This window comes from Corvus hawaiiensis, chromosome 21 (assembly GCF_020740725.1).
Source record: "Corvus hawaiiensis isolate bCorHaw1 chromosome 21, bCorHaw1.pri.cur, whole genome shotgun sequence".
Classification (NCBI taxonomy): domain Eukaryota; kingdom Metazoa; phylum Chordata; class Aves; order Passeriformes; family Corvidae; genus Corvus; species Corvus hawaiiensis.
The window spans coordinates 3,848,976-3,869,135 of NC_063233.1; the positions used below are offsets into that span (position 1 = coordinate 3,848,976).

At 48.8% G+C, this 20,160-nt stretch overlaps 1 protein-coding gene across 4 annotated transcripts; it reads right to left on the bottom strand.

Annotated features, from left to right (window-relative positions):
- Nucleotides 1–34: 34 nt before the first annotated feature.
- Nucleotides 35–20,142, bottom strand: ADAMTS13 (ADAM metallopeptidase with thrombospondin type 1 motif 13). Of its 4 annotated transcripts, none has more exons than XM_048325047.1 (29): nt 19,775–20,142; nt 19,382–19,448; nt 18,298–18,581; nt 18,013–18,154; nt 17,520–17,659; nt 16,768–16,851; nt 16,566–16,690; nt 16,123–16,269; nt 15,637–15,771; nt 14,964–15,114; nt 14,241–14,345; nt 12,989–13,140; nt 12,826–12,889; nt 12,173–12,299; nt 11,673–11,821; nt 10,225–10,345; nt 9,491–9,571; nt 9,059–9,240; nt 8,496–8,631; nt 6,775–6,904; nt 5,958–6,147; nt 5,602–5,716; nt 5,140–5,269; nt 4,090–4,294; nt 3,322–3,619; nt 2,708–2,854; nt 2,077–2,253; nt 1,565–1,749; nt 35–1,274 (listed from the first exon to the last, which is right to left on the bottom strand). In XM_048325047.1, the coding sequence occupies exons 1-29, from the start codon at nt 19,844–19,846 to the stop codon at nt 1,116–1,118; spliced, it is 4,200 nt and encodes a 1,399-aa protein (XP_048181004.1). In that variant the 5' UTR covers nt 19,847–20,142; the 3' UTR covers nt 35–1,115. The 4 variants fall into 4 exon arrangements, with proteins under 4 accessions (XP_048181004.1, XP_048181003.1, XP_048181002.1 ...); XM_048325046.1 differs by having other exon boundaries at nt 5,602–5,719; nt 17,520–17,656; nt 19,775–20,141; XM_048325045.1 differs by having other exon boundaries at nt 5,602–5,719; nt 19,775–20,141.
- Nucleotides 20,143–20,160: the final 18 nt, after the last annotated feature.

A 20,160-nucleotide genomic window follows, 5' to 3' on the forward strand; every position in this document is an offset into this window, starting at 1 on the left:
GATGTCAGAGAATCCAACTGAGAGAAAGCAGGAGCAGGGTTAAAACTGCCCAGGCAGAACCATTTATTGCATCCAGCGTGAAGAGCAAGTGCAGATGTGTTCAGCCAGGCTCCAGGTGCAGAAAAGACCCCTTAAGCAGTATATTGTGATTTTGAGGAGGATGACAGATTTGGACCAAAGCACAGTCCAATGTCCAAGATATTAAAAAAAAAACCCCAACTAAAAAATACATTTAAATGAAGCTCATGTGAATATTTGCCACTGCTCTAAAATCCCTTTTTCTGCCAGAGCTTGTCCATGCAGCCCCAACCACAGTTCTGTCAAGTGAAGATACAGATTAATAGCACAGCTACTGTTCTTATCTGAGTAAGTCAGACCTGGCATCAAACCTGGCATTAAGAGACAGAATTCTTTTATTTTCTCATAGAAAAGAAGTACTGGTATCACTGTCAGATAGGCAATAGTACAACCACAGAAAGGGTGGCTGGGGAGGCACTTCAGGATGTCATTTAGTCCTCCCATATAAAGCCAGCTGTCACCAGGGCTTGCCCAGGCCAGCAGTGCCTCAGCTCAGCCAACTCCTGAACACATTCAAGCTTTGAGTGACCTGTCCTAGGGTGGCACTGCCCTCCCCACACATCTCCTTGTGCTGGCAGCTCATCTTTGCCTTCTTCATTCCATTCCACAGTTTCACTGTGCCTCAATTTTGAGGGGAATTTACACTGCAAAAGAGTGAATTTAAGGGCTAAAACGTAACTGGTGGTGTACAGAGGTTTATACTGGGCCACCAAGAAATTAAATGACTCTCCTAAAAGGTCCCACCACATTACAGAGGCAGGACCCACCCTGACACTCCAGTGCCCAAGTCACCCCCTGCAGACATGTCAACTGCATTAATGCCAACCAAATCAGACAGAAACTCCGTATGAGAAAGATTTGCTAAATATTTGGGGGTTACACATCTTTTGTATGATCTTTATCAATGCAGAGATCCCAAAGGAGTCAGCAGATATTGTTCCTACTCAACAGATGAGGAAGAAGTTGCAAGAAGATTAAATGTGTGCAGTGAGCAGGCAGCAGTGACTAACTGGGCAGTGCAGTAGCTCTGGCTCCTTTTATTTGGGCTCAATAGCGTGATATTCAGCCCAGAAATGGGTTCTATGATCCTTAACGTTTTCATGGAATTCAATTTCAGCTTGGCTTCCTGTTGACTGCCACAGGAATTGCTGCTTCCTATGGAACACCACTGTCTTCATGGTGCTGACATCTCGGACCTGCAAGGGGAAAAACCAAACCATTTTATCTCAGCAGGCTACAGATGAAATAAATACCAAAAAAAAAAAAAAATACTGGAGACTTGCAGATTGATCACTCAGGGAAAAGCTGTGCTACAAAAGTTAGAAGAAATACAGTAGGTATCAGAAATTCTCATTCCCATCTACATTTACACAACAGAGATCAGAGTCCCTGATTTGTGACTGAACTGTGCATCTGGGTGGAAATCTCTAAAGGGGATGGGTTTGTTCCCATCCAAATCATTCCAGTGAGGTTCCTGCCTCCTCACCAGGATATAGTTGAAGTGTGTCTGGTTGCCTTCAGGGCCCAGGTCAGTGTTCAGGGCACGGATGGAGATGCGCTGCCGCGGAGCCACCGTGATGAAGGTCCGACACACGACCTCTTGCCTCTGATCAGGCAACTGCACAGGATTCACTACTTCACCCTGGGGGCCAAACAGCTGCTGGTCACAGTCTGACAGGGCAAAGGGAGAAGAGAAGATGGTTTAGAGAAGTATCCAGCATCTCCAAGAAGGAAATCATTTAAATTAAACACAGGCAGAAGAGTTTCTCTAGGGATTTTTATCTGGGAACCTCCAAGCATCAGCAAACACCTGTCTGGGGTTTGCCTTTAAAACAAAGGGGTAGCCCACAATTAATACCAATTCCAACACTCCTCAAGAAGGGGTTTGTGAGTTGCTAAAAATGAAGCAAGGTTTCCATAGATTTCCATAGGCAACCACCATTCATGGAACTCTGTGGGCCTTAATCTACAGCAAGAGCAAAGCTCTCAGTACAGTACCTTGGTAATACTTTTTGGCTGCAGTTCTGCTGCTGTACTGCAGAATGACCCCGTTTCCTGGCAGCACAACACGCTGTTTCACAATCAGTGTGTTGGTTCTGGAATTTATCAGTGACAGAGGGAGCTTCCTGCAGCCTGTCCGCCACATCATTCGCCCAGAAAACAGCAGGACCTCACCTGGAACGGATGAGCACAGGGCCTAGAAACACTTTTATTTGAAGTAAAAGCCAGTCTCTCTTATACAGGTCTGGAATCAAGTAATTTCTGCATCTTGTTTCTATCTTATCAAAATCTGTCATGAGAACAGGCCAGTTAACTAATCTAACTGTGCTGATTCCAGCTAGAGGGTACATTGGTTTTATAACAGGCCAAACCAAGCAGCTTCTTTAACCCCATAAGTTCCTTTCATCTCATATCTATCAACAGAACAGGTAAGAAGCCACTGTGTGAGGGGAGGACAAGCAGCATCTTCATTTTGTTCCATCTGGCAACAACTTGGTGGAACAGAAAAAATCAGTGAAATGGTTTCAGAGATTACACAGGCTCTGAGGCAACCAGAATTTTTCAGGGCACCAGAAGAGGTGCAGATTTGCCAGAGGACCAGGCTGGATCCCAGAGCTCCAGGCAGTACCTGCAGTGCAGTTGAGGGAGCTCTCCAGGATGGTCACTGAGATCTCCTCCCTCAGGGGACGCCCGATGGCCACCGTGCAGTCCCTGCTCTCCATGCCTGTCATGTTGATGATCCCAGTGGCATTGAGAAAGAGGTTTCCACACACACCTGGACAGCAGAGACAGGTGAGAAACACACCCAGAAGGAACTACAGGAAGGCAATTCCCTCCGTGGCACAATGAACAGACAAAGTCACATCTTCTGGGTAAAGCACTGGAAGAGTCATAGAATCCCAGAATCCCAGAACCACAGAACATCCTGAGTTGGAAGGGACCCACAAGGATCATGGAGTCCAACTCCTGGCCCTGCACAGGACTACCCCAGGAATAACACCATGTGCCTGAGAGTGTTGAAGCCTTGAGCTGCTGTCCCACAGGCTCCCAAGTCAGAAGAGGTTTGGGAAGCACAGGGAAGCAAGGCATTGCTCCTAGCTCAGGTACCATGGACATGCTGGAACAGCAGGGTTTCCCTCCCAGCCACATGTATTCCCTCCCATGCTGCTGTCCCTGGCTGGCAGCAGGATCACCACAGCCCAGCTGCACACAGGAAGCACCTTTTGGCCGTGTCCTCCTCACCTCCACCAGGCTTTGTCGGCTCCCGGGGCCCAGCAGACAGAGGGACATCCAGGTCCTTGTGTCTGTGGTCTGTGCCAGCTGCAGCTCCTGTCAGGTGCGTGGCTGGTGTCACTGGCTGCAGCTCTGCCCCAGGGGACACGGGTCCCTCCTGCTCAGGACAGGGCCCTGTGGAGCAGCCACGCACCACAATGGCCTTGGGGAAGCGCCGGCAGAAAAGGGGGTTCACGGGCTTGTGGGTCAGAGAGCTGAGGCAGAAATCCTGCCTGGTCTGAATGCCATTCCCACAGGATGTTGAACACTGCAGAGGAACAAACCCACAGAACTGCTTTTATCCCTGCATTCCAGCTGGTATTTGGAAATAAATGCATTGATAGGCTCAGGCACGATCTGGAGGGATTCACTGATGTTCTTCTGCCACTTGCCCTGTCAGTGCTCTTGTTCCATCAGCTCTAAGATGCCCCACCTTCCAGGGGATCTTCCAAACTATATATTTAAATTGCAGAACCACTTCCTAAAAAAGTCCCAAAATATCTGCATTCCAGGAGAAAACATGCCAAAACGATTTCTAGGCTGCAGCCAAAACTTTAGCTGAGGAAGGTGGGAAGCAAACCTACGGCTGCTAAACACAGGGCAGTGGAAAGGATGGAAAACATCCTTGGAAACAGTTTAGCATTTCTGTGGGAAGCCAACAGACAAGGAAGAAGTTGTACTTCTCCCCTGTAGCCTCCAGGGAAGGGAAGAGCTGGAAAACTGAAGGGGAGCAGGTACCTCTGACCACTCGCTGAAGCTCCACTCGTAAGAGCACGTTCGGATGACACAGGGGACACTGGTGAGGGGCTTCTCTGCCACAGGACACAAATGTTCCTCCTGCAAGACCTCCTGGCCGTGGAGGATCTGCACACAGGTGACCAGCTGCACTGCTAAGCCCAGCCCACAGCTGGAGGAGCAGGGCCCAGCTGGGGTTACCTTCCACCTGGCAGGGCAGGGAGGAGAAAAAGTGAGTTAGTGATGAATCCCCACCCTGTCTCTCACTGCAGAAAATGCAATGCAGCTCCCTCACTCTTCAATCCTTCTTCACTCTCTGCCTCACACTCTCTGTGGTACTTGGAATGCAGCCTGGAGCAGGTTTGGAGTTGGATACAGAGGGCATTCCTGTTTTGCCAGGAGCCCACAGATTTCAAATCCACACCGAATCTTCCTCTGTGTCCATCACCGCCCTCCCCAGGGTGACACACACAGGCTTAACTGCAGAAAGAATCTTATCTCCCTCCAAAACACACATACCACTGAACCCTCAGATCAGGATCAGACCCAGAGGCCCTGGGAGTGGCATCCTGTAAAAAAAGTTCCAGTAGCTTTCCAGTCCCACAGCAAATAGGGCAGGGCAAGCTCACCACAAATCCTAAGGAAAGTGCAATCCATTTCCTTCAGTTTTCAGAGCAGCTATTCCAGATTCTGAGAGTATTTAATTCTTGCTACTTTCCTTGATGCTCTGTGGAAACTGTACAGCTGGCAAATGTGTCACCACCTTTTGCAGCTATGGATTTGTTCCTGCTTCCCAGAGTAATAAGGGATCGAGAGGTTTTCGGTTTTTCTCTGGAGTCAGACTCTGAGGACTACACTTAATTTCTGTCTGAGATGTACCAGCCCAGGAAAAACTCTGAGTTTGCTGATATGGAGCAATGCTACAGTTTTTGCAGCTGGCTTTGCTTCCAAAGAAGGGGAGAGCAGCTTGACCCTTCCTTTACCATGTCCCTGGAGACAGAGAGAGGAAGGAAGACCCCTCACTGGCTCGTTGTCTCCTGGTAACTGCTTTACCTTGGTGGGCAGGGGTTGAGATCACAGACTTCCACCCTGCTCTCTGGCTTTGGCACTGGCTGACAGTTTTCCTCCTGGGTTTCTTCTTTGGTGTCAAAAGCCACACAAACATAGTGCAGCTGAGCCTTACCTAGGAAGGGAAGCAATCTGACTGCGTGGTTTGGATGTGCAAGGGTTGAAAGTAAGTCAGAAGTGTCACATCTGTGTACAAACCAAGCAAACTCTGCCCAAGCCATGGCATTCTTACTGCACTCATCACCCCAGCTCTGAAGCACAGCAGCAGCCAGACCACCCTCTAAATTGTTCTGTCTGAGCCAGGCCTCCTTGCCCCTTCCAAAATAATTGTGAACACAGCTACACTTAGAACTGTAGAGGGGTAAAGATCAGGTCCCCGAGGCTCCCAGGCACTGAAATCACACCTAGAGCCAAGCAACATTTCCCTGCAGCACAGAAAGGCCTCACCTCTACCACAGGAGACAGAACACTCCCCAGCTACAGGACTCCAGACATACACAGTCCGATTTTCCAGCTGGATGTGCCCAGGTGACTCCAGAGGCTGAAGTAAGTGTGCATCTTCCTCCTCAGAACAGAGCAAAAAACAGCTGCCCTAAACAAACCACCATGATGAACTGAGGCATCCAGCAGCTTAATTAAAGAGGGATGGAGCTGCCTAAAGTGACAGGATGAAGCTTTAACAGGGCAGAGCAGTGGTGCAAACCACCCTCCGGGCTCCAGGAGTAAGCTGGTGGTTCTTAACTGGTGGATAAAAGCGCAAAGCTCACAGTGAGGTTCCTGAAAAGCCAAGCCAGCAAACTCACTTTGTCCCAGCCCAAAGGGCACACATTGACCACACATGGCACAAGGGAGAGGGGTTTTTCTTCTGCTGGGCACAAGCTGTCATCCACCACAGTCTCCAGGCCATCATGGAACTGCACACAGGTCAGGTTCTGCTGGGCAACTCCAGTCCCACAGACAGCAGAGCATTCATCTCTCTGAGACATCTTCCACCTAAATGGGAGGCAATGGCATCGCTCTGTTTCCCACCTGGATCAGGGAGGTTCATTACTCAGGACACTGGTTACAGAAATGGGTCATGCAGAGGATTCAGCTTCTCTGTTTCAAGAGCTTTGTCTGGATGTGACTGAGAGGACAGTTTAAGTCCTTTCACTGACAGCTTTCAAGGACTAAAAGCACCTAAGCTAAGGAGCTATAGTTCACAGTGTGATGATCACTTTTGATTGAACACTAAAATGTCTGTGAGGGCAGTGTCTGGGCAGGCTTGGCCCTTGGTCCTCCTTCCAGAATAAACAACACAAGGGTCAACCCTCTTTGTTGGCACCATCTTGGAGAGGATGTGAGAGCCATCTCCTTCTGGCCATGCCCTCAGAGTATCTCCATTTAGCAGATTACTGTAAAACATTGGAAGGACTATTTCCCAATCCTTCAGCTGACATCTCAATTACCTCATGGGACCAGGAAAGACAGAACATGGCTTGGGATCTGCTACCCCATTGTAATTATGAGGAAACCACTTCATACTTCTCTCTTTTTTCCACCTTGCACAACACCAGTGCAGAGCCTGGGTTAAGTGGCAGAGAAAAGCAGGAATTCAGCTGAGCTCCCAAGAACACCAACCTGTACAGGCACGGCTCCATGGCACAGGGCTTGTGCTCTGGGAGGGGCTGGGGCAGCTCCAGACACCACTGATCCTCTGCTACTTCATTCCTGGTCTGATCAAAGCACACATGAACCACTGGGAGCACCCCTGGGATACAAAAGGAAAAGGAAATGAAGTTATAACCAGAGTGAACAGCTCCCCTCTGCTATGGTAGGAAGATGCAGAGATTTTGCTTCGCTCAGTCACCTGTGTAAGAAAATGGGGTGTGTGGGAATACAGACTTCTGTAAACACACAAACCCCTTCTTTGTGACATAACCTCCCTCAAGAGTTTTAAAGTGATTTTCCAAGGTGAGCACCCCAGCAGAGGAGAAGTTTGATTGATAATCCCCAAAATGGAAGGGTTGCACTAAACTGGCTGTTTGAAAGAACAAGGATATCAATCATAATTTGGAACAAATTATTTCTAATGATCTGACTGATGAGGGACAGCAAATAAGCTCTAGGAGGAGCTGGTTTTAAATGCCATAGTGTAGAAGTGACCAGGTAATATCATCACACAGCCTTTGTGCTCAGACAGCACCAACCTCCTCAAAGGCATCATCAACAGCCAAAACCAGGCTAGAGGTGCTGGCAGAGAAACTGGAGAATTCCAGTGCCTGCAGCAGGCAAGGAATGAAATATTCATAAGCTACAGCTCTAAAGAAGATTTGTAACGATAACGAACCTAAAAAGCAAAGCAGATGAAAAGTCAGACTCAAAGAAATTACAAGCAAAGCTAAAAGGAGTCTCCTTTCAAGGACTGGGCTACAGGAGAGCCAGGCATTCCTGAATCTCAGGCAGCATGAGAGCCCTGAGCACCAAATGTCCAGAATCAATCAGCAACCTTCTCTTTGCTCCACCCTCCTTGTTTTCAAATAATGACCATTGCTAAGGAGGGCCTGTGCACCACTTACAGCTCTCAAGGTGCAATTCCAGCCCAGATTCTCAGCTTTCTGTTATTTTAAGTCCTGACTTTCTCTTTTTTTTTTTTTTTTTTTTTTTTTTTTCTGTTTGTGATTGCATTAGCTGGAGGCTCTGAAGCATTCTGAGCTCTTTACTTCAGTTCACCTGGGGGATTTGCTGGAGAAAAGCTCTCCAGGCATAACTAGTTGTATAGATTGACTTCCATAAATATTCATTAATGCATTTTCTAAATCCTCATCACAGAAGTCTTGAGAGGCCTGACAGTGTCATCTGAATTATCTGGTAAACGAGATGTCAGGCCATCTATCAGAGTGAACTGTTACAATCTGCATTATGATTCCTTTAGGGAGACAGAAAGGATTAGCCATGGCACAGGAATAGAATTCTAAGAAGGAAGTTTCATAATTAGCTCTGAGGCTTTAGTTAGATACCAGATACCCCTTTGGTCTCAGACTTCTGATGTTTAGCCAACTTCAGATTACAGTCTTCAAGAACTTTGAAAAATCTGAGAAAATTATTTAGTCTTAAAACCAAGAGTTCAGTTAAAACCTGTCTAAAAATCCTCTCCATGATCAAACATTTTCAGTATCATTCTGAGGATTCAGCCCATTTGCTGATTTGTTCATTTAATTCAAAAGCTCCACCACGTTTTTCTTTGGTTCAGTTTAACACCAGCAACTGCAGCAATCATTTCCAGCACTCTGCTTTTAAATTCAGTTCAGACCAAACCAGAAGTCTCCATAAAAAGGGAAGACTGAGTCCTGCTGCCTCACCTTCCCCACAGGTCACTGAACACGGGCCCTGCTGAGGAATCCACACATAGGTCAGGTTCTCCCTGGGGACGAAGTAGCTGAAGGTGATGTCTGGGTTGGTGACATTGCCATATTCTTTTGTGTACCTCCTGTAGACCTGGACAAGGAAAAACTGTGGTCAATGCACAAGAAAACTTGGATTTATTCCTTAGGATGGAGGAAGGAGCAGCCAATCCCCCTCCTTTCCATCCAACCCTGAGCCTCACTGCAACGCCTCAGCCCCGGGCAGATGCAGTCAGAGCACTCACCCTGTGAATTCTGGGCACTGAAAATGATTAAACCAAGCAGAAGGTTTAACTTGGTGTGGGTTTCCCCCACACAATCAACCCCAGACCTGCAGGAAGCCTGCAGGAAGCCCCAGCCATTCCCCAGAAAAGCAATACTATCGCTCTCCAGTGAACACCATCTCCCCCAGCCTTGGAGACAAAGTCACCTGAATCCACCACACCTGGGTTCTGCAGCAAAGCCACCCAAACCTGCCCACTTCTGCCTGGCCCCCTTCCAGCTCTGCTGCTTTAATGTACCTGTATTTCAATTTCTTCCTGCGTTGGCCCATCCACATGGATCTCCTCCAGGCTTGGCAGGTTGTCCTTGGTGAGAAACACTTGGTATTTGATCTGGTTGTCCTCCAGAACTGACGGGTAGGTGACATTCTGTGAGATTTTTCCTTTTCCAGCCACCACGTACTCGCCTTTAACCTTCACAGCTGGAGGAGCAGTGATGTTAAGAGACAAGGTGTGGTCACCAGGATCCCCTGGTGCTGGCAGCTACTGGCTGCCCACTTGGTAGGAACCAGTTTGGCCCAAGTTGGGCATCCCAAGGAGCGTGTCTTCTGCAGCTTCCCACTGGAGAGCATCCCACAAGCAAAACGCAGCACCAAGAATTCCATTTCTTTGTTGGCACAAGCTCCTTTCAGCCCTGCCTGCATCCCCTCCTCTCCTTTTCATTCCACTCACCCAGGTGTGTGAAGAGAGGCCTCCTGTTGGCAACATGGACCGAGGTGGTGTTGTAGGGCAGGGACAGAAATGTCACGTACTCTGGAAGGGTGGAAAGGAGGAAGATGTGGTTCCAGCACTGAACCTCTGTTGGGAAGGCTAGAGATTGCAGCTCAACTCCTAAATTCACACTGACCCTGCTCCTCAGCTTGAACACGGTAACGGTGACACAGCAAACACAACTGAGCTGGATTCTGTGTCCTGTTCTCACCTTTCTGTGGTTCTTTTTAGGTTTTCTGCTAATATCTCAAGGTGAGACTGCAAGAGCCAGGCCAGTTCCCAAATGGACATTGAACATCTCAGGAAGCACAAACAACACTCTCAGGGATGTGGTGGGATTGTTGGGCTGTCCTGTGCAGGGCCAGGAGTTGGACCCAATGATCCTTGTGGATCCCTTCCAGCTCAGGATATTTATGATTCTGTGATCTGATATCACCCCCAGCTCCCAACAATTTGCTGGGCTTCCCAAACAGTTACATTTCTGATCCACATCCAGAGAATTCTGACCAAAAAAGCACTCTGCCTACACGAGAGCTACCTCACTCCATTGGACCACCCAAAATCCATCTCCATATCCTCCATAAAATAAAATCAAGCAGAAGCAGAAGGGAGAAGTCACATACAGAAGATTGTGAACACTGACTCTGCACACAAACAGCAGCACAATGCAGAGCCTGAGGGGGAGGGCTACACACCTTGAGCTTTTCCTTCTGTGTAGGATCCACTCACTTGGGTGCAAGTGGAGTTATCACCCCCACAGACCTTGCAGGGATCCATGACCTTCCTGGAGCCCATCTGGCCGTCACACCCGAATGCCTGAGCAGAGGGGAGAGTCTGTCAGCCTGGCCTGCTCTGAGAAAACAAGTGAGCAAAAGCAACATTGCCTGAATTCCTGAAACTGCCCTTTCCCTTTGCAATTTGGGTTTAGGAAGACATTGAAGAAAAAGATGCAGTTTGTACCTAGACCTACCACTGGGCAGCAGCGTGCAAAGCCAGGGACTGGGAGGTCTTAGCTGAGAGCACAGCTCTCAGTAACTGTGACATTTTCTTTCCCATAAGAAGCAGCCCAAAAAGATCTCTCCTGTGACCTAAACCCAAAGCTCTGTGCTCTCTTCTATGAACTCTTTCTGGAGGGAGGGAGGGAGGGAGGAAAAAAACAAAAGCCCAGGGGGACAGTAAACATGAATGGCAGGTTCTGAAGGAATCTTTAGCTCCCCAAACTCCCAAAGCCAAACCTAGCTCACATCCTTCAGTCCCATGGAACTCAGAAGAGAGATTCTATCCCCATTCCCACGAACAAGACTAATTTACACAAAGCTACAGGAGGATCTCAGCAGGCTTAACAGCAAAACATATGCAACTGCTGAATTTATGCTGGAGGCACTGATCCCAGGCTTTGGAAGCTGCCATAACATGCATATTTATCACTGCTGCCAATAAAACAGCCAAAATCAGAACAGGTTGTGCCTACACCCTCTGCTGTTCATGGGGGGAAACACTTCACAAAACACGGTGAGCACGAGGATAATGAGAAAAACATAAAATTTACAAAGAGTATTCTGGGAATGTAAAGAAACAACAGAAAACATCCAGCCGGGTCAGCTCCGAGCAGTTCCTAAAATGCAGACGGCGCGGGGGAGTTGTATCCAAGGTCATCGGGAAAGAATGCCTTCCTCAGGTCCAACCCAGGAAAAAAACTCCAGTTTTGATCAGTGATATTCCAAAAATCAATCTGTCGACTTGTGATCCCCAGGTTTTGCTCCTTATCTTGCCACTGGCCCAGTAATTCAAGTCATGGAACTTGCCTCCAAGACATTTTGTGGGGCTAATTACAGCAGGCAAACTGAGCAGCTCATGAGGTCTCCTCCACCAACACATAAACCAATTTGCTTCTTGGCTTAGGGGTGAATAGCCCTGTGTGTTTACTGCATAATTAGCAGAATGTCTTATCTAGAGGGCATTGGATGCACAGACAGATCAGTAGATTTTTGGACTCCATCCAACACACCAAGAACAAGACTCTCTTCTGAGAAGAGCTCGCTCTGTTGTTTGGGGCACTGTGTTTTTTCCTAGCACGATTTCCCCTGACTCCTTTGGTGCAGATCACCTGTCAGGGATTCACCTGGACTCCCCAGTCACTTACTCTGCATCTCCCCATCACACACAGATGGAGATCCCCGTGGTGCTCCGTGTCATCCTGCTCACACCTGGTTCCATCCAGGAAATTGTCCCCGCGGCTCACCATGAACTCCTTCCCCACGGCCCTGCACATGTGCTTGCAGAGCAGGTCCCCTGGAGCAGCAGGCACAAGGAAGGAGTTACTCTTTCAGGAAGGCACGTGGCTGCTCATCAGCAATGGGAAAAAGCCCAGAGAAGTTGTGGACTCCCATCCCTGGCAGTGTCCAAGGCCAGGTTGGACAGGGCTTGGAGCAACCTGGGATAGTGGAAGGTGTCCCTGCCATGGTGGGATGAGATGAGTTTTAAGGTCCCTTCCAACCCAAACCAATCTGGGATTCTATGATCTGTCAGAGAGTACCCAGGTTTCATGTGAAAACTGAAACAGTGGAACAGCCTTTCAACTCCAAAGTACAGACAGGTGCATGAGCACTCCCCGCACAAACTGAGGTTTCAGACACTCCTTACCTTTGGCAAAGCCAAGAGCAGAAGTCCAGGTATAAAAGGAGGGTGTTTCTACATCAAGGTACAGTGGCTTTAAATTTGTTGCTGCACACTGTTCAGCCATGAAGTCCTGCTGGGTCATCAGACAGGCCTGGATCCCAGAGAGATTGTTGTGTAAGGAAAAGAAGTGACTGAGCACAGGGTCCCAAGCAGCATTTAACCCTCTAGCTAAAGGCAAAACGCAGTGGCTGCTAAGTAAAACACCCACACAATGCCAAGAAAGAAAACCACTTTAAAGGGAGGCTGCAGGATATGCAGAGAATTGTGCTTGGAAGCTGATATCTTTGCTATTTATACAAAATAAATAGATAAGGAAAACAGGAACCATACAAGAAAGTCCCTCTGAAGAAAACCATCATTGTGAGTCACTGTTTTCTCAGCATCTGTCCTGCTATGGGGGCATAGAGAAAATGCTTCATTACATGTGAACAATGCTATCCAATAATCCTGCTGCCTTCAGTGGCACAAATACCTCTCGTGCTGTCAGACAGATGGAGGCTGTACACCAGATCTTTAGTCCTCTTTCCCAGAACAGCCAGCTGTGGGAAGGACAGTCACAAAACACACAGCCCTCAAAAGGTTCAAAGAGAAGTTCAGATGATGTCGAGCTCCATTACCTGTGTATTGCACATCTCTGCTTGCACGCTGACACCGTGGCACTCCTGCCCCCCAAAAGCAGGCCTGGAAATGACAGAATTCCTCAACAGAGGCAGGATTGTCCCAAGCAAGGAGGAAGACTCAGCCCCGAGGCCCTGAGGACAGCCAGGTCCCCACTCTCACCTGGGGTTGTTACAGAAGCGCTGCCTCACCACGACCCCCCCGCCGCAGCTGCGGGAGCACGGGGAGAGGGGGCTCCAGGCAGACCAGTGCCCATGGACCACAGCCATGGGGTTCAGCTCCTCCAGAGAGCTGCACTGACCCTTGGAGCACCACTAGGACCAAGAACACACAAGAACACAGAGAACTGGCAGCAGTGAACCCAGCAGGGCCAACCTTTTGGTTGGCACAAGTCCCCATCTTTGGCAGCCCAGTAACGGAGAATCCCAAGGTGAATGAGGCAGCTTCTCGCTAGAGGTTGAAAAGTCTCATGCCTAATTAGGGTCTAACATGAGGTTGGGGTTAAAAAACAGAGCAGGCAGGTCATTTCAAGTTGAAGGAGAGCTCAGATATCAGGCTATATGTAGGTTACGGACGGGTTCGGACGGACGGTGACGAGAGATCTCTATAGGCAGGTCTTGGGACACAGGCGGTTTATTGTAAAGGGCGTGGGTATTGGGGCACTGCTCAGAGCTGCCAGACTCAGCTCTGAGCAGGCCCAAGAGAGCAAGAGAGTAAGCGGGTGAGAGAGAGAGAGAGAGAGTGTAAGAGCAAGAGCGGAAGTGAGAGCAAGAGTAAGAGTGGAAGAAGTAGTAAGGAATGGTGAAGTCCTGGTTACAATACAATAAATCATCTTCTGTACTGAATATTCTAATTGTCACTAACCAATCTAATACAAGATACAAATCCTATAGCATTTACATACAGCCTATAAGAGTTCTTATATTACCATAGAGTGTTACATCTTAAACTTCTAAAAACTACTCTTTGGACCCCTTCTGCTGAGCTAGTAGGGTCTGCTCTGACCCTTGGACCTGTTTGCAAGCAGAGGGTATTGTTCCATCAAGAGGGGATTCCCTTCAGTTGGCCATACCATTGTTTTCCAGTTGTTCAGTAACTAAGACTTGGTATTTCAAAAGTGGCTTTCATTTCGATGTTGCCTGTAGTTTTCATATTCCCAAAATCTTTTGTCAGGCAATCATATTTATAAGGCTTTCCTGTTTCATCTTCCCCAACAGCTATAGAACTGCGAAGCAACTCCAGAGATAAAGGCAAGGTGGAAACAGCACGATCAGGACATAATGGTACCAGGTTGTGACTGGTTTTAGCTCCCTGGCCAAGGGGCAGCGAGTGCCAGGTACCCTCCAGACACTGACAAAGCTTCGCTGTCTGAGCTCCATAGCACCACACCCACTGCTGGTGGGAGCCTCCTTACCTTGTTGATCCCACACTCAGTTCCATCCAGGAGGGGAACCAGAAGCCGAGTACAGCTGGATTTGTCTGCCGGTTGTACATGGCATGAGAGAACTTTACAGATGTCCTGGTGTGACAAGAAAATCAGGGAGTCAGGCTCAACAACACAGCAGCCCCAAAAGTCTAAATAGTGCATGTCCCAGCTTTTCTCACAGACACCCAACAGTGCAAGTTCCCTCATTTTTCCTGCTATTGGGCAAAAGCTGTGGGCAAGTCAAAAGACCATCACTGTAGTGATCACCAGCTGTAATGCTGGAAGATGATCAACTGAAGCAATTAAAGTTTCACCCACCTTAGTGTTTCCTCATTAACAAAACATGTCCAGATGGCAGCTATTAAACACGCTGTGTTTCCCAGACAAAGGGATTTGAGCTGTGGCGGGGAAGCTGGAGGAATCCAGTGAACAAGAACTCCCCAAGGCAGGACCCTGGGTGGGTGCACCCAGCACTGCCAGGCCAGCTGTGCACAACAGCACCCAACTGTGCAAACCTTACAGGAGATTTATGTGGAGGAAGGAAGTGATGGAAAGAAGGGAAACATTTTTAAAGCCTTGCCAAGAAATCTGTGGCAGAAAAGCACCTTCAATCCTGTCAGAATAAAAATGCTGCCAGTCCCCTTTCCCCAAATTTTGGCTCCTGACTGTTTCCCTGCTGCCCGTAGCAAGACAGACAAACTTTCTACCTACAACATTGCTGTCAGCAAAGGTGCAAGCTGTGGCCACACTCCCAAAGGCTATTTTACATTGCTCATCTGCTCCGTAGTACAAGCCAGGCTTCCACCCCGGGATGCTGCCGTCCATGTCCGGCAGGTCATTCAAGCAGCTTGTTTGGCCTGTACTGATAGAAACATGAGGAATATCACTTTCCCAGCTGTGGGTAGTGAGGACAATGACATGTTTGCAAACTTGTGCTGAGTTTCACTCTGGGAGTTGGCTGCTGCTTTCCCAGACAACACATGCTCGCTGTGGGCTGGGATGGATTTAGTTGCAGCAGCTGCCTGGAGATGCTCAGAGTTCCCTGCTGCTGGAGTTCTATCCCATTCCTGTCCTGCACCCAGCCAGCACACAGCCTGCAGTGCCTGTCTGAGCCTGGATGCTCTGATGGTGTAAATAAAATGTGCAGGCTGAGCCAGTGTCTGAGAAATCCACCCCAGCCCAGGCACGTCAGGCACCAACCAAAGCCACTTCCAGCTACGCGAAGCAAAAACTGGGTTTAACCTCAGCAACAAGTGCTAAGAGATAAACAAACCCCAAGCTTTTCACTGTTCCTCATTTTTCAGTAATTTTTTTTTTTATTCTTTGAGGTTTTCTCTCCTAAGCTCCCAGCACAGGGAACTGAAGAACTCAACCATTCCCTTACCTGACAAGGGCCAGGAACTGCTCCTGACTGCACGGAGACCAGGTGAGGTCGATGCTGTTGTGGTTTCCTGCTGAGCCCATGATGTAACCACTGCTGCTGCACAGATTCCCCTCGCCATCGTGGGCAATTCCAAGGCTGTAACAGAAGCAGCACAGAGCCCTGAGGAGAAGAAACCCAGAGGCTGCATTCCCTCAGAGCCTCTCTTCTCTAAGCAAGGACTGAGCTCCCTCTGCAGCCCTTCCTTCTACTGTTGTCACAAAGGGCTTCTCTCCTCTTTGCAGCTTCTAATTGTCACAGAGCTTGCAGGAATGCAAGAAATGCAAGGAACTCTTTCCAAAATAATCCATGACCATGACCAAAAGGTTTAGAATAATCTATGGGGAATTCCCTTTTATGTCAAGGGGTCCTTTCGCTTTTTTCCTTGAACTGGAGGATGTGTTTACCTGAATAAAACCTCCTGAGCTGCTCTGGCAGTTTCCTACTGACCTGTGCCCAATCTCATGGGCTATGGTGACTCCAAGGTCAAAGCCAGTGTCCTGGGTAATCACACAGCTCCAGAAGGAGGAGCACGCTCCCCCTAACTGAGTCACTCCACGAAGCTCCTTGTTCCCATCAGGCAACTCCAGGTCAAACCTAAAGTAAGGGAGACACAGAGAGGAAAGAGCAAAGAACCCCCACGGCAAGGAAAGTCAGGTTTAGGCATTCAGCTGAATTGATCTGAGCTTTCCTGGTCTGGAATCCAGCTACCTTTCTTTTGACACATGGAGTTCCCTGGGGCAAGATGGCAGCAATAGGGTCCCACAAGTGCCCACTGCTCAAAATTTATGATGATTCCCCATTAAAAAATCCAGACGTCCTCAGACAAGCAGAACTGAATGAAATGACCTAATCCTATTTCCCAGTCCCTCCCAGGGCAGGGAGCTCAGCACCTGGTGATGTAGAGGACAATGTCAGCATGCTGGGGGTCAGAGTCGTTCTGGGGGTTCACCCTCTTGCTCCACTCACAGACGCTGATGAGGGAGGAGGTGATGTTGGTTGTGATGTTCAGCTCTGCCTGGAGGGAAGGCACACGTTGGCACATTCCAAACAGCTTTGAGCTTGGACAACACTCAAACACAGCCCTCTCCTTACCTCTGGCTCTCTCAAAACCAGCATTTGCATGAGGTGAACCCTGAAATGAGCCCCCAGTGAGGCATCTCTGAGCAGCTCTGCTCCCTGAGAAGAGACAGAAAGGAGTCAGTAAAGAAGGGGTTTGGGGATTCCCACTCGCTGTTCCCCAAGAACTGGGCTGCACTCACTACAAAGGTAACTACAACATTAACATATGCAAATGTTAACACATACAAATGTGAATAAGCCTGTCGAGAGATGAGGTTGGATTTGTCAGACACTCTGAAGCAGAGAGAAGAATCTGCATGAAAAGTTTCATAGGGGAGCGAACGCCAAAGACTTTTTCTGCAGTACACACACTGAAAATGCCAAGCCAAGTTCTTAATAATAGCAAAGGGAGACATGAAAATTATGCAATAGAAATAAAACACTGAAATGTAAAATATGAGATTGATTCAGTGGATTTAGCTCAATCCCCCTGAAAGCAACAGGGTGAGAAAACTCTTTATGTGAGTTGCAACATTAGTCATGAAACTCAGAGCTACATTTTCTACATGGGTTTTAAATCCTCTAAGATCTTCTTTTACTCATGCAGCTCCTTGTGCAAGGGAATTCGGGGAATTTTGTGCCTAGGGAAGCACAGAGCAATGCCCTGCACATGAGCTCTGCCCCAGGGACAGGTGACCCCAACCACCCTGAGAGTGCCCTCCCAGAGGTGCTGCCTGGGACACAGCCTGGAGCCCACTCTGGGGCAGCACCACAGAGCCACTCACAATGTTCAGGTTGGCCAGGACGTATCGCTCTGTGTCCTCTTTGTGGTACAAGTAAACATCTGGCCCTGCCACCACCATCAGCTCCAGATGTTTGACAGCTGCCTCAGCCCTCTTCTGCAGGCGAGGAGGAGCCCGCCCTGCTGAACAGCACAAAAGGGCACGGGGAGGTTCAAAAGCACCATAAAAGATCCTACAGATCCACTCCCTTTCCCCAAAGGCTGCAATAACACAGCTGTGAGTCCCCTTCTCCAGGGGCCAGCTCGGGTTTCCCATTTCTGTTGGTGTCTTCCACCTGTCAGCAGCTTTAACAACACACCTGTGCTATCAAAATAACAACCACCCACATCAAACACACTGGGCACACCTCAGCAAGGTGAAAAATGTTTTTGAGTCTACTCATGTATTTGTGAACACCAATTTTTCCTCTGAGCTCATGGAAGCAATCCCCCTGGAGACAGCTCTTCCAGCAGGGCTCCCTCCCCATGTCTGTTACCTCTCGCTGGCTTTGCCTCTCTTGCAGCACTTTTGAACAGGATGTGAGGGTTGGAGAAGCCAAGGTCCCTCAGCAGAGCCACATCTTTGCTCCTGACTGGCCTGATGTGAATCTTCTCCTCACCCACGGTGACGAGTCCTTGCTAAAGGAGATTAAATTCCACCTCTGAGTTTTTCCAAAGACATTTGCTATCCATGGAGATGGCAAAGATTCATTCAGTGGATGCTTCACACGTTTGGGGCATGAAGCTGCCACCCTCCAAAGGCTCTTTCAGCTCATACTCACCAGCTGCCCTTCACAGAAGGTGACCCTGCACGTGGCCCCAGGAGGCTGCAGGGGCTTTCCACCTGCAAAGCAGTTCCCTGGGAATCTCTTCAGTAAAATAAAGGAAGAGTTCACCACCTGGCTGCTCACAAAGGAGGAGGAAAGGAGGGCGTGGTCCTCTAGAAATTCGAAGGCATAGAGCTGGCCCCAGGCCTGGATGGAGCAATGCTGGACCCGACAGGGCCTCAGCCCAAAATGTTCTTCTTTACAAGGGCAAGTTGGCTCAGCCACAATGAACTCAGGTACTGAAAGAAATGAAACAAGATCAGAACAAGGGGAGCAGTTATGAGAAATGATGACACACAAAACCCCAGTGTAAGGTCTATCTCCCCAGGAAAAATACCCTACAAACGCCAACCGTGGCCTCTTGGGGTCATGGTGTCAACAGTCAGAGAATTCCTGTGCTTTTGGGTATTCCAAAGTGAGGATAATCTGACTGGGAACACACAGCACTGCATTTATTGCTGCTTTTGCTCTCTCACTAAGGAGAACAGTTCATCTAAAAAAGGCTGAGACAGTTTCATTCCTGCAGATTTTACCTATTACTGAGTGGGAATTACAATCCAGAAAAAGACACTGGGATGAGCACTAGGCGAATTCAAAAGGAGACAATACCCTTCCTTTAGGGATTTGAGACTCCAAAACATATCCTTATTCTGAACTATCATCAAATCCAGACCTAGAATTCAAATATCTTTGTGCATTTATCTTAAAAAAAAATTAACAAGTATTTAAAGTTACCCTTAGTCTAAAGCTTTTGTCAGAAGATCATAGAAAAACACCAATGCAGAGAGTGGGGACTGCAGCAGAAATATGCAAAGAGATTGAACACATCTCCTTCAGCAGATTTTACACTCTGACCCAGCTCTTCAGCCACTCTCACACTGAAACCCAGATTGTCTCACTTGCACTGGGACTCAAGAACACCAAATGCTTGTCAGACCAGGGGCTGTTAATCAGTGTTCTCAGCACTGTCAAACACCCAGGACTGGAAATCAACTGACAGATGTGCTCTAAACCGAAGAAGGACTTGAGCCCTGCATACCATCAGGCACTGAGCTGGTTCCAAAGTAAGAGAGAACATCTTCCACATCCAAAGCGCTGAGGAATTTCTGCAAGAAGAAGAAGAGCTTTACATTTTTTTCACGAAAAACAAATGGATACAAGACTATCCCTTCTCTGGACCTAACCTGGAAGGAACGCCAGCAAACAGCTCAGCAAGTCCCAGAGCCAAGTTCTCGTGGCTTTACTCCGCGCTAAGCACGGGCTGCACAACAGCCACCCAGAGGAAACAGCTTTATCTTCGTGATTAGTGAGCTCGGACGCAGTTTGGCTTAGAATCCTGTCGTCTCCTCTTCTTCTTTTTTTAAATTTTTTTTAACTTTTCTTAGAAACACCGAAGCGTTCCTGGAAGGGCTGTTCTGGAGGTCACACTCACCTCTGGGAGCGGCGGCCAGCACAGCCCCAGCGGGAGCATCACGAGCGCCCGCAGCGCCAAGCTGACGGTCATGCTGGAGGAGCCGCGGTCTCCGCGCCGAGCAGGGCGAGTTTTGGGCCCAAGGCATCACGTGGAGCGGAAGCGAAGAGCAAAAACAGCCTCTGAGCAAACAGGCTTTGAGCAAACAAAACAGCCTCGGAGCGGGGGGCCGCGGCCGCACCGGCAGCTGGAGCGCGGCCGCCTTGCGCAATGCCCGCGGCTTCTCCGCAGCGTGCGCCAGCCCCGGCGGCCAAGGGGCGGCTCGGGGGGGATGGGGGCCATGTGGCCCTGGGGACACACCCGTGTGTGGCGGGGGTCACCCCGCGACTCCCCAGCCCCGGAACTCC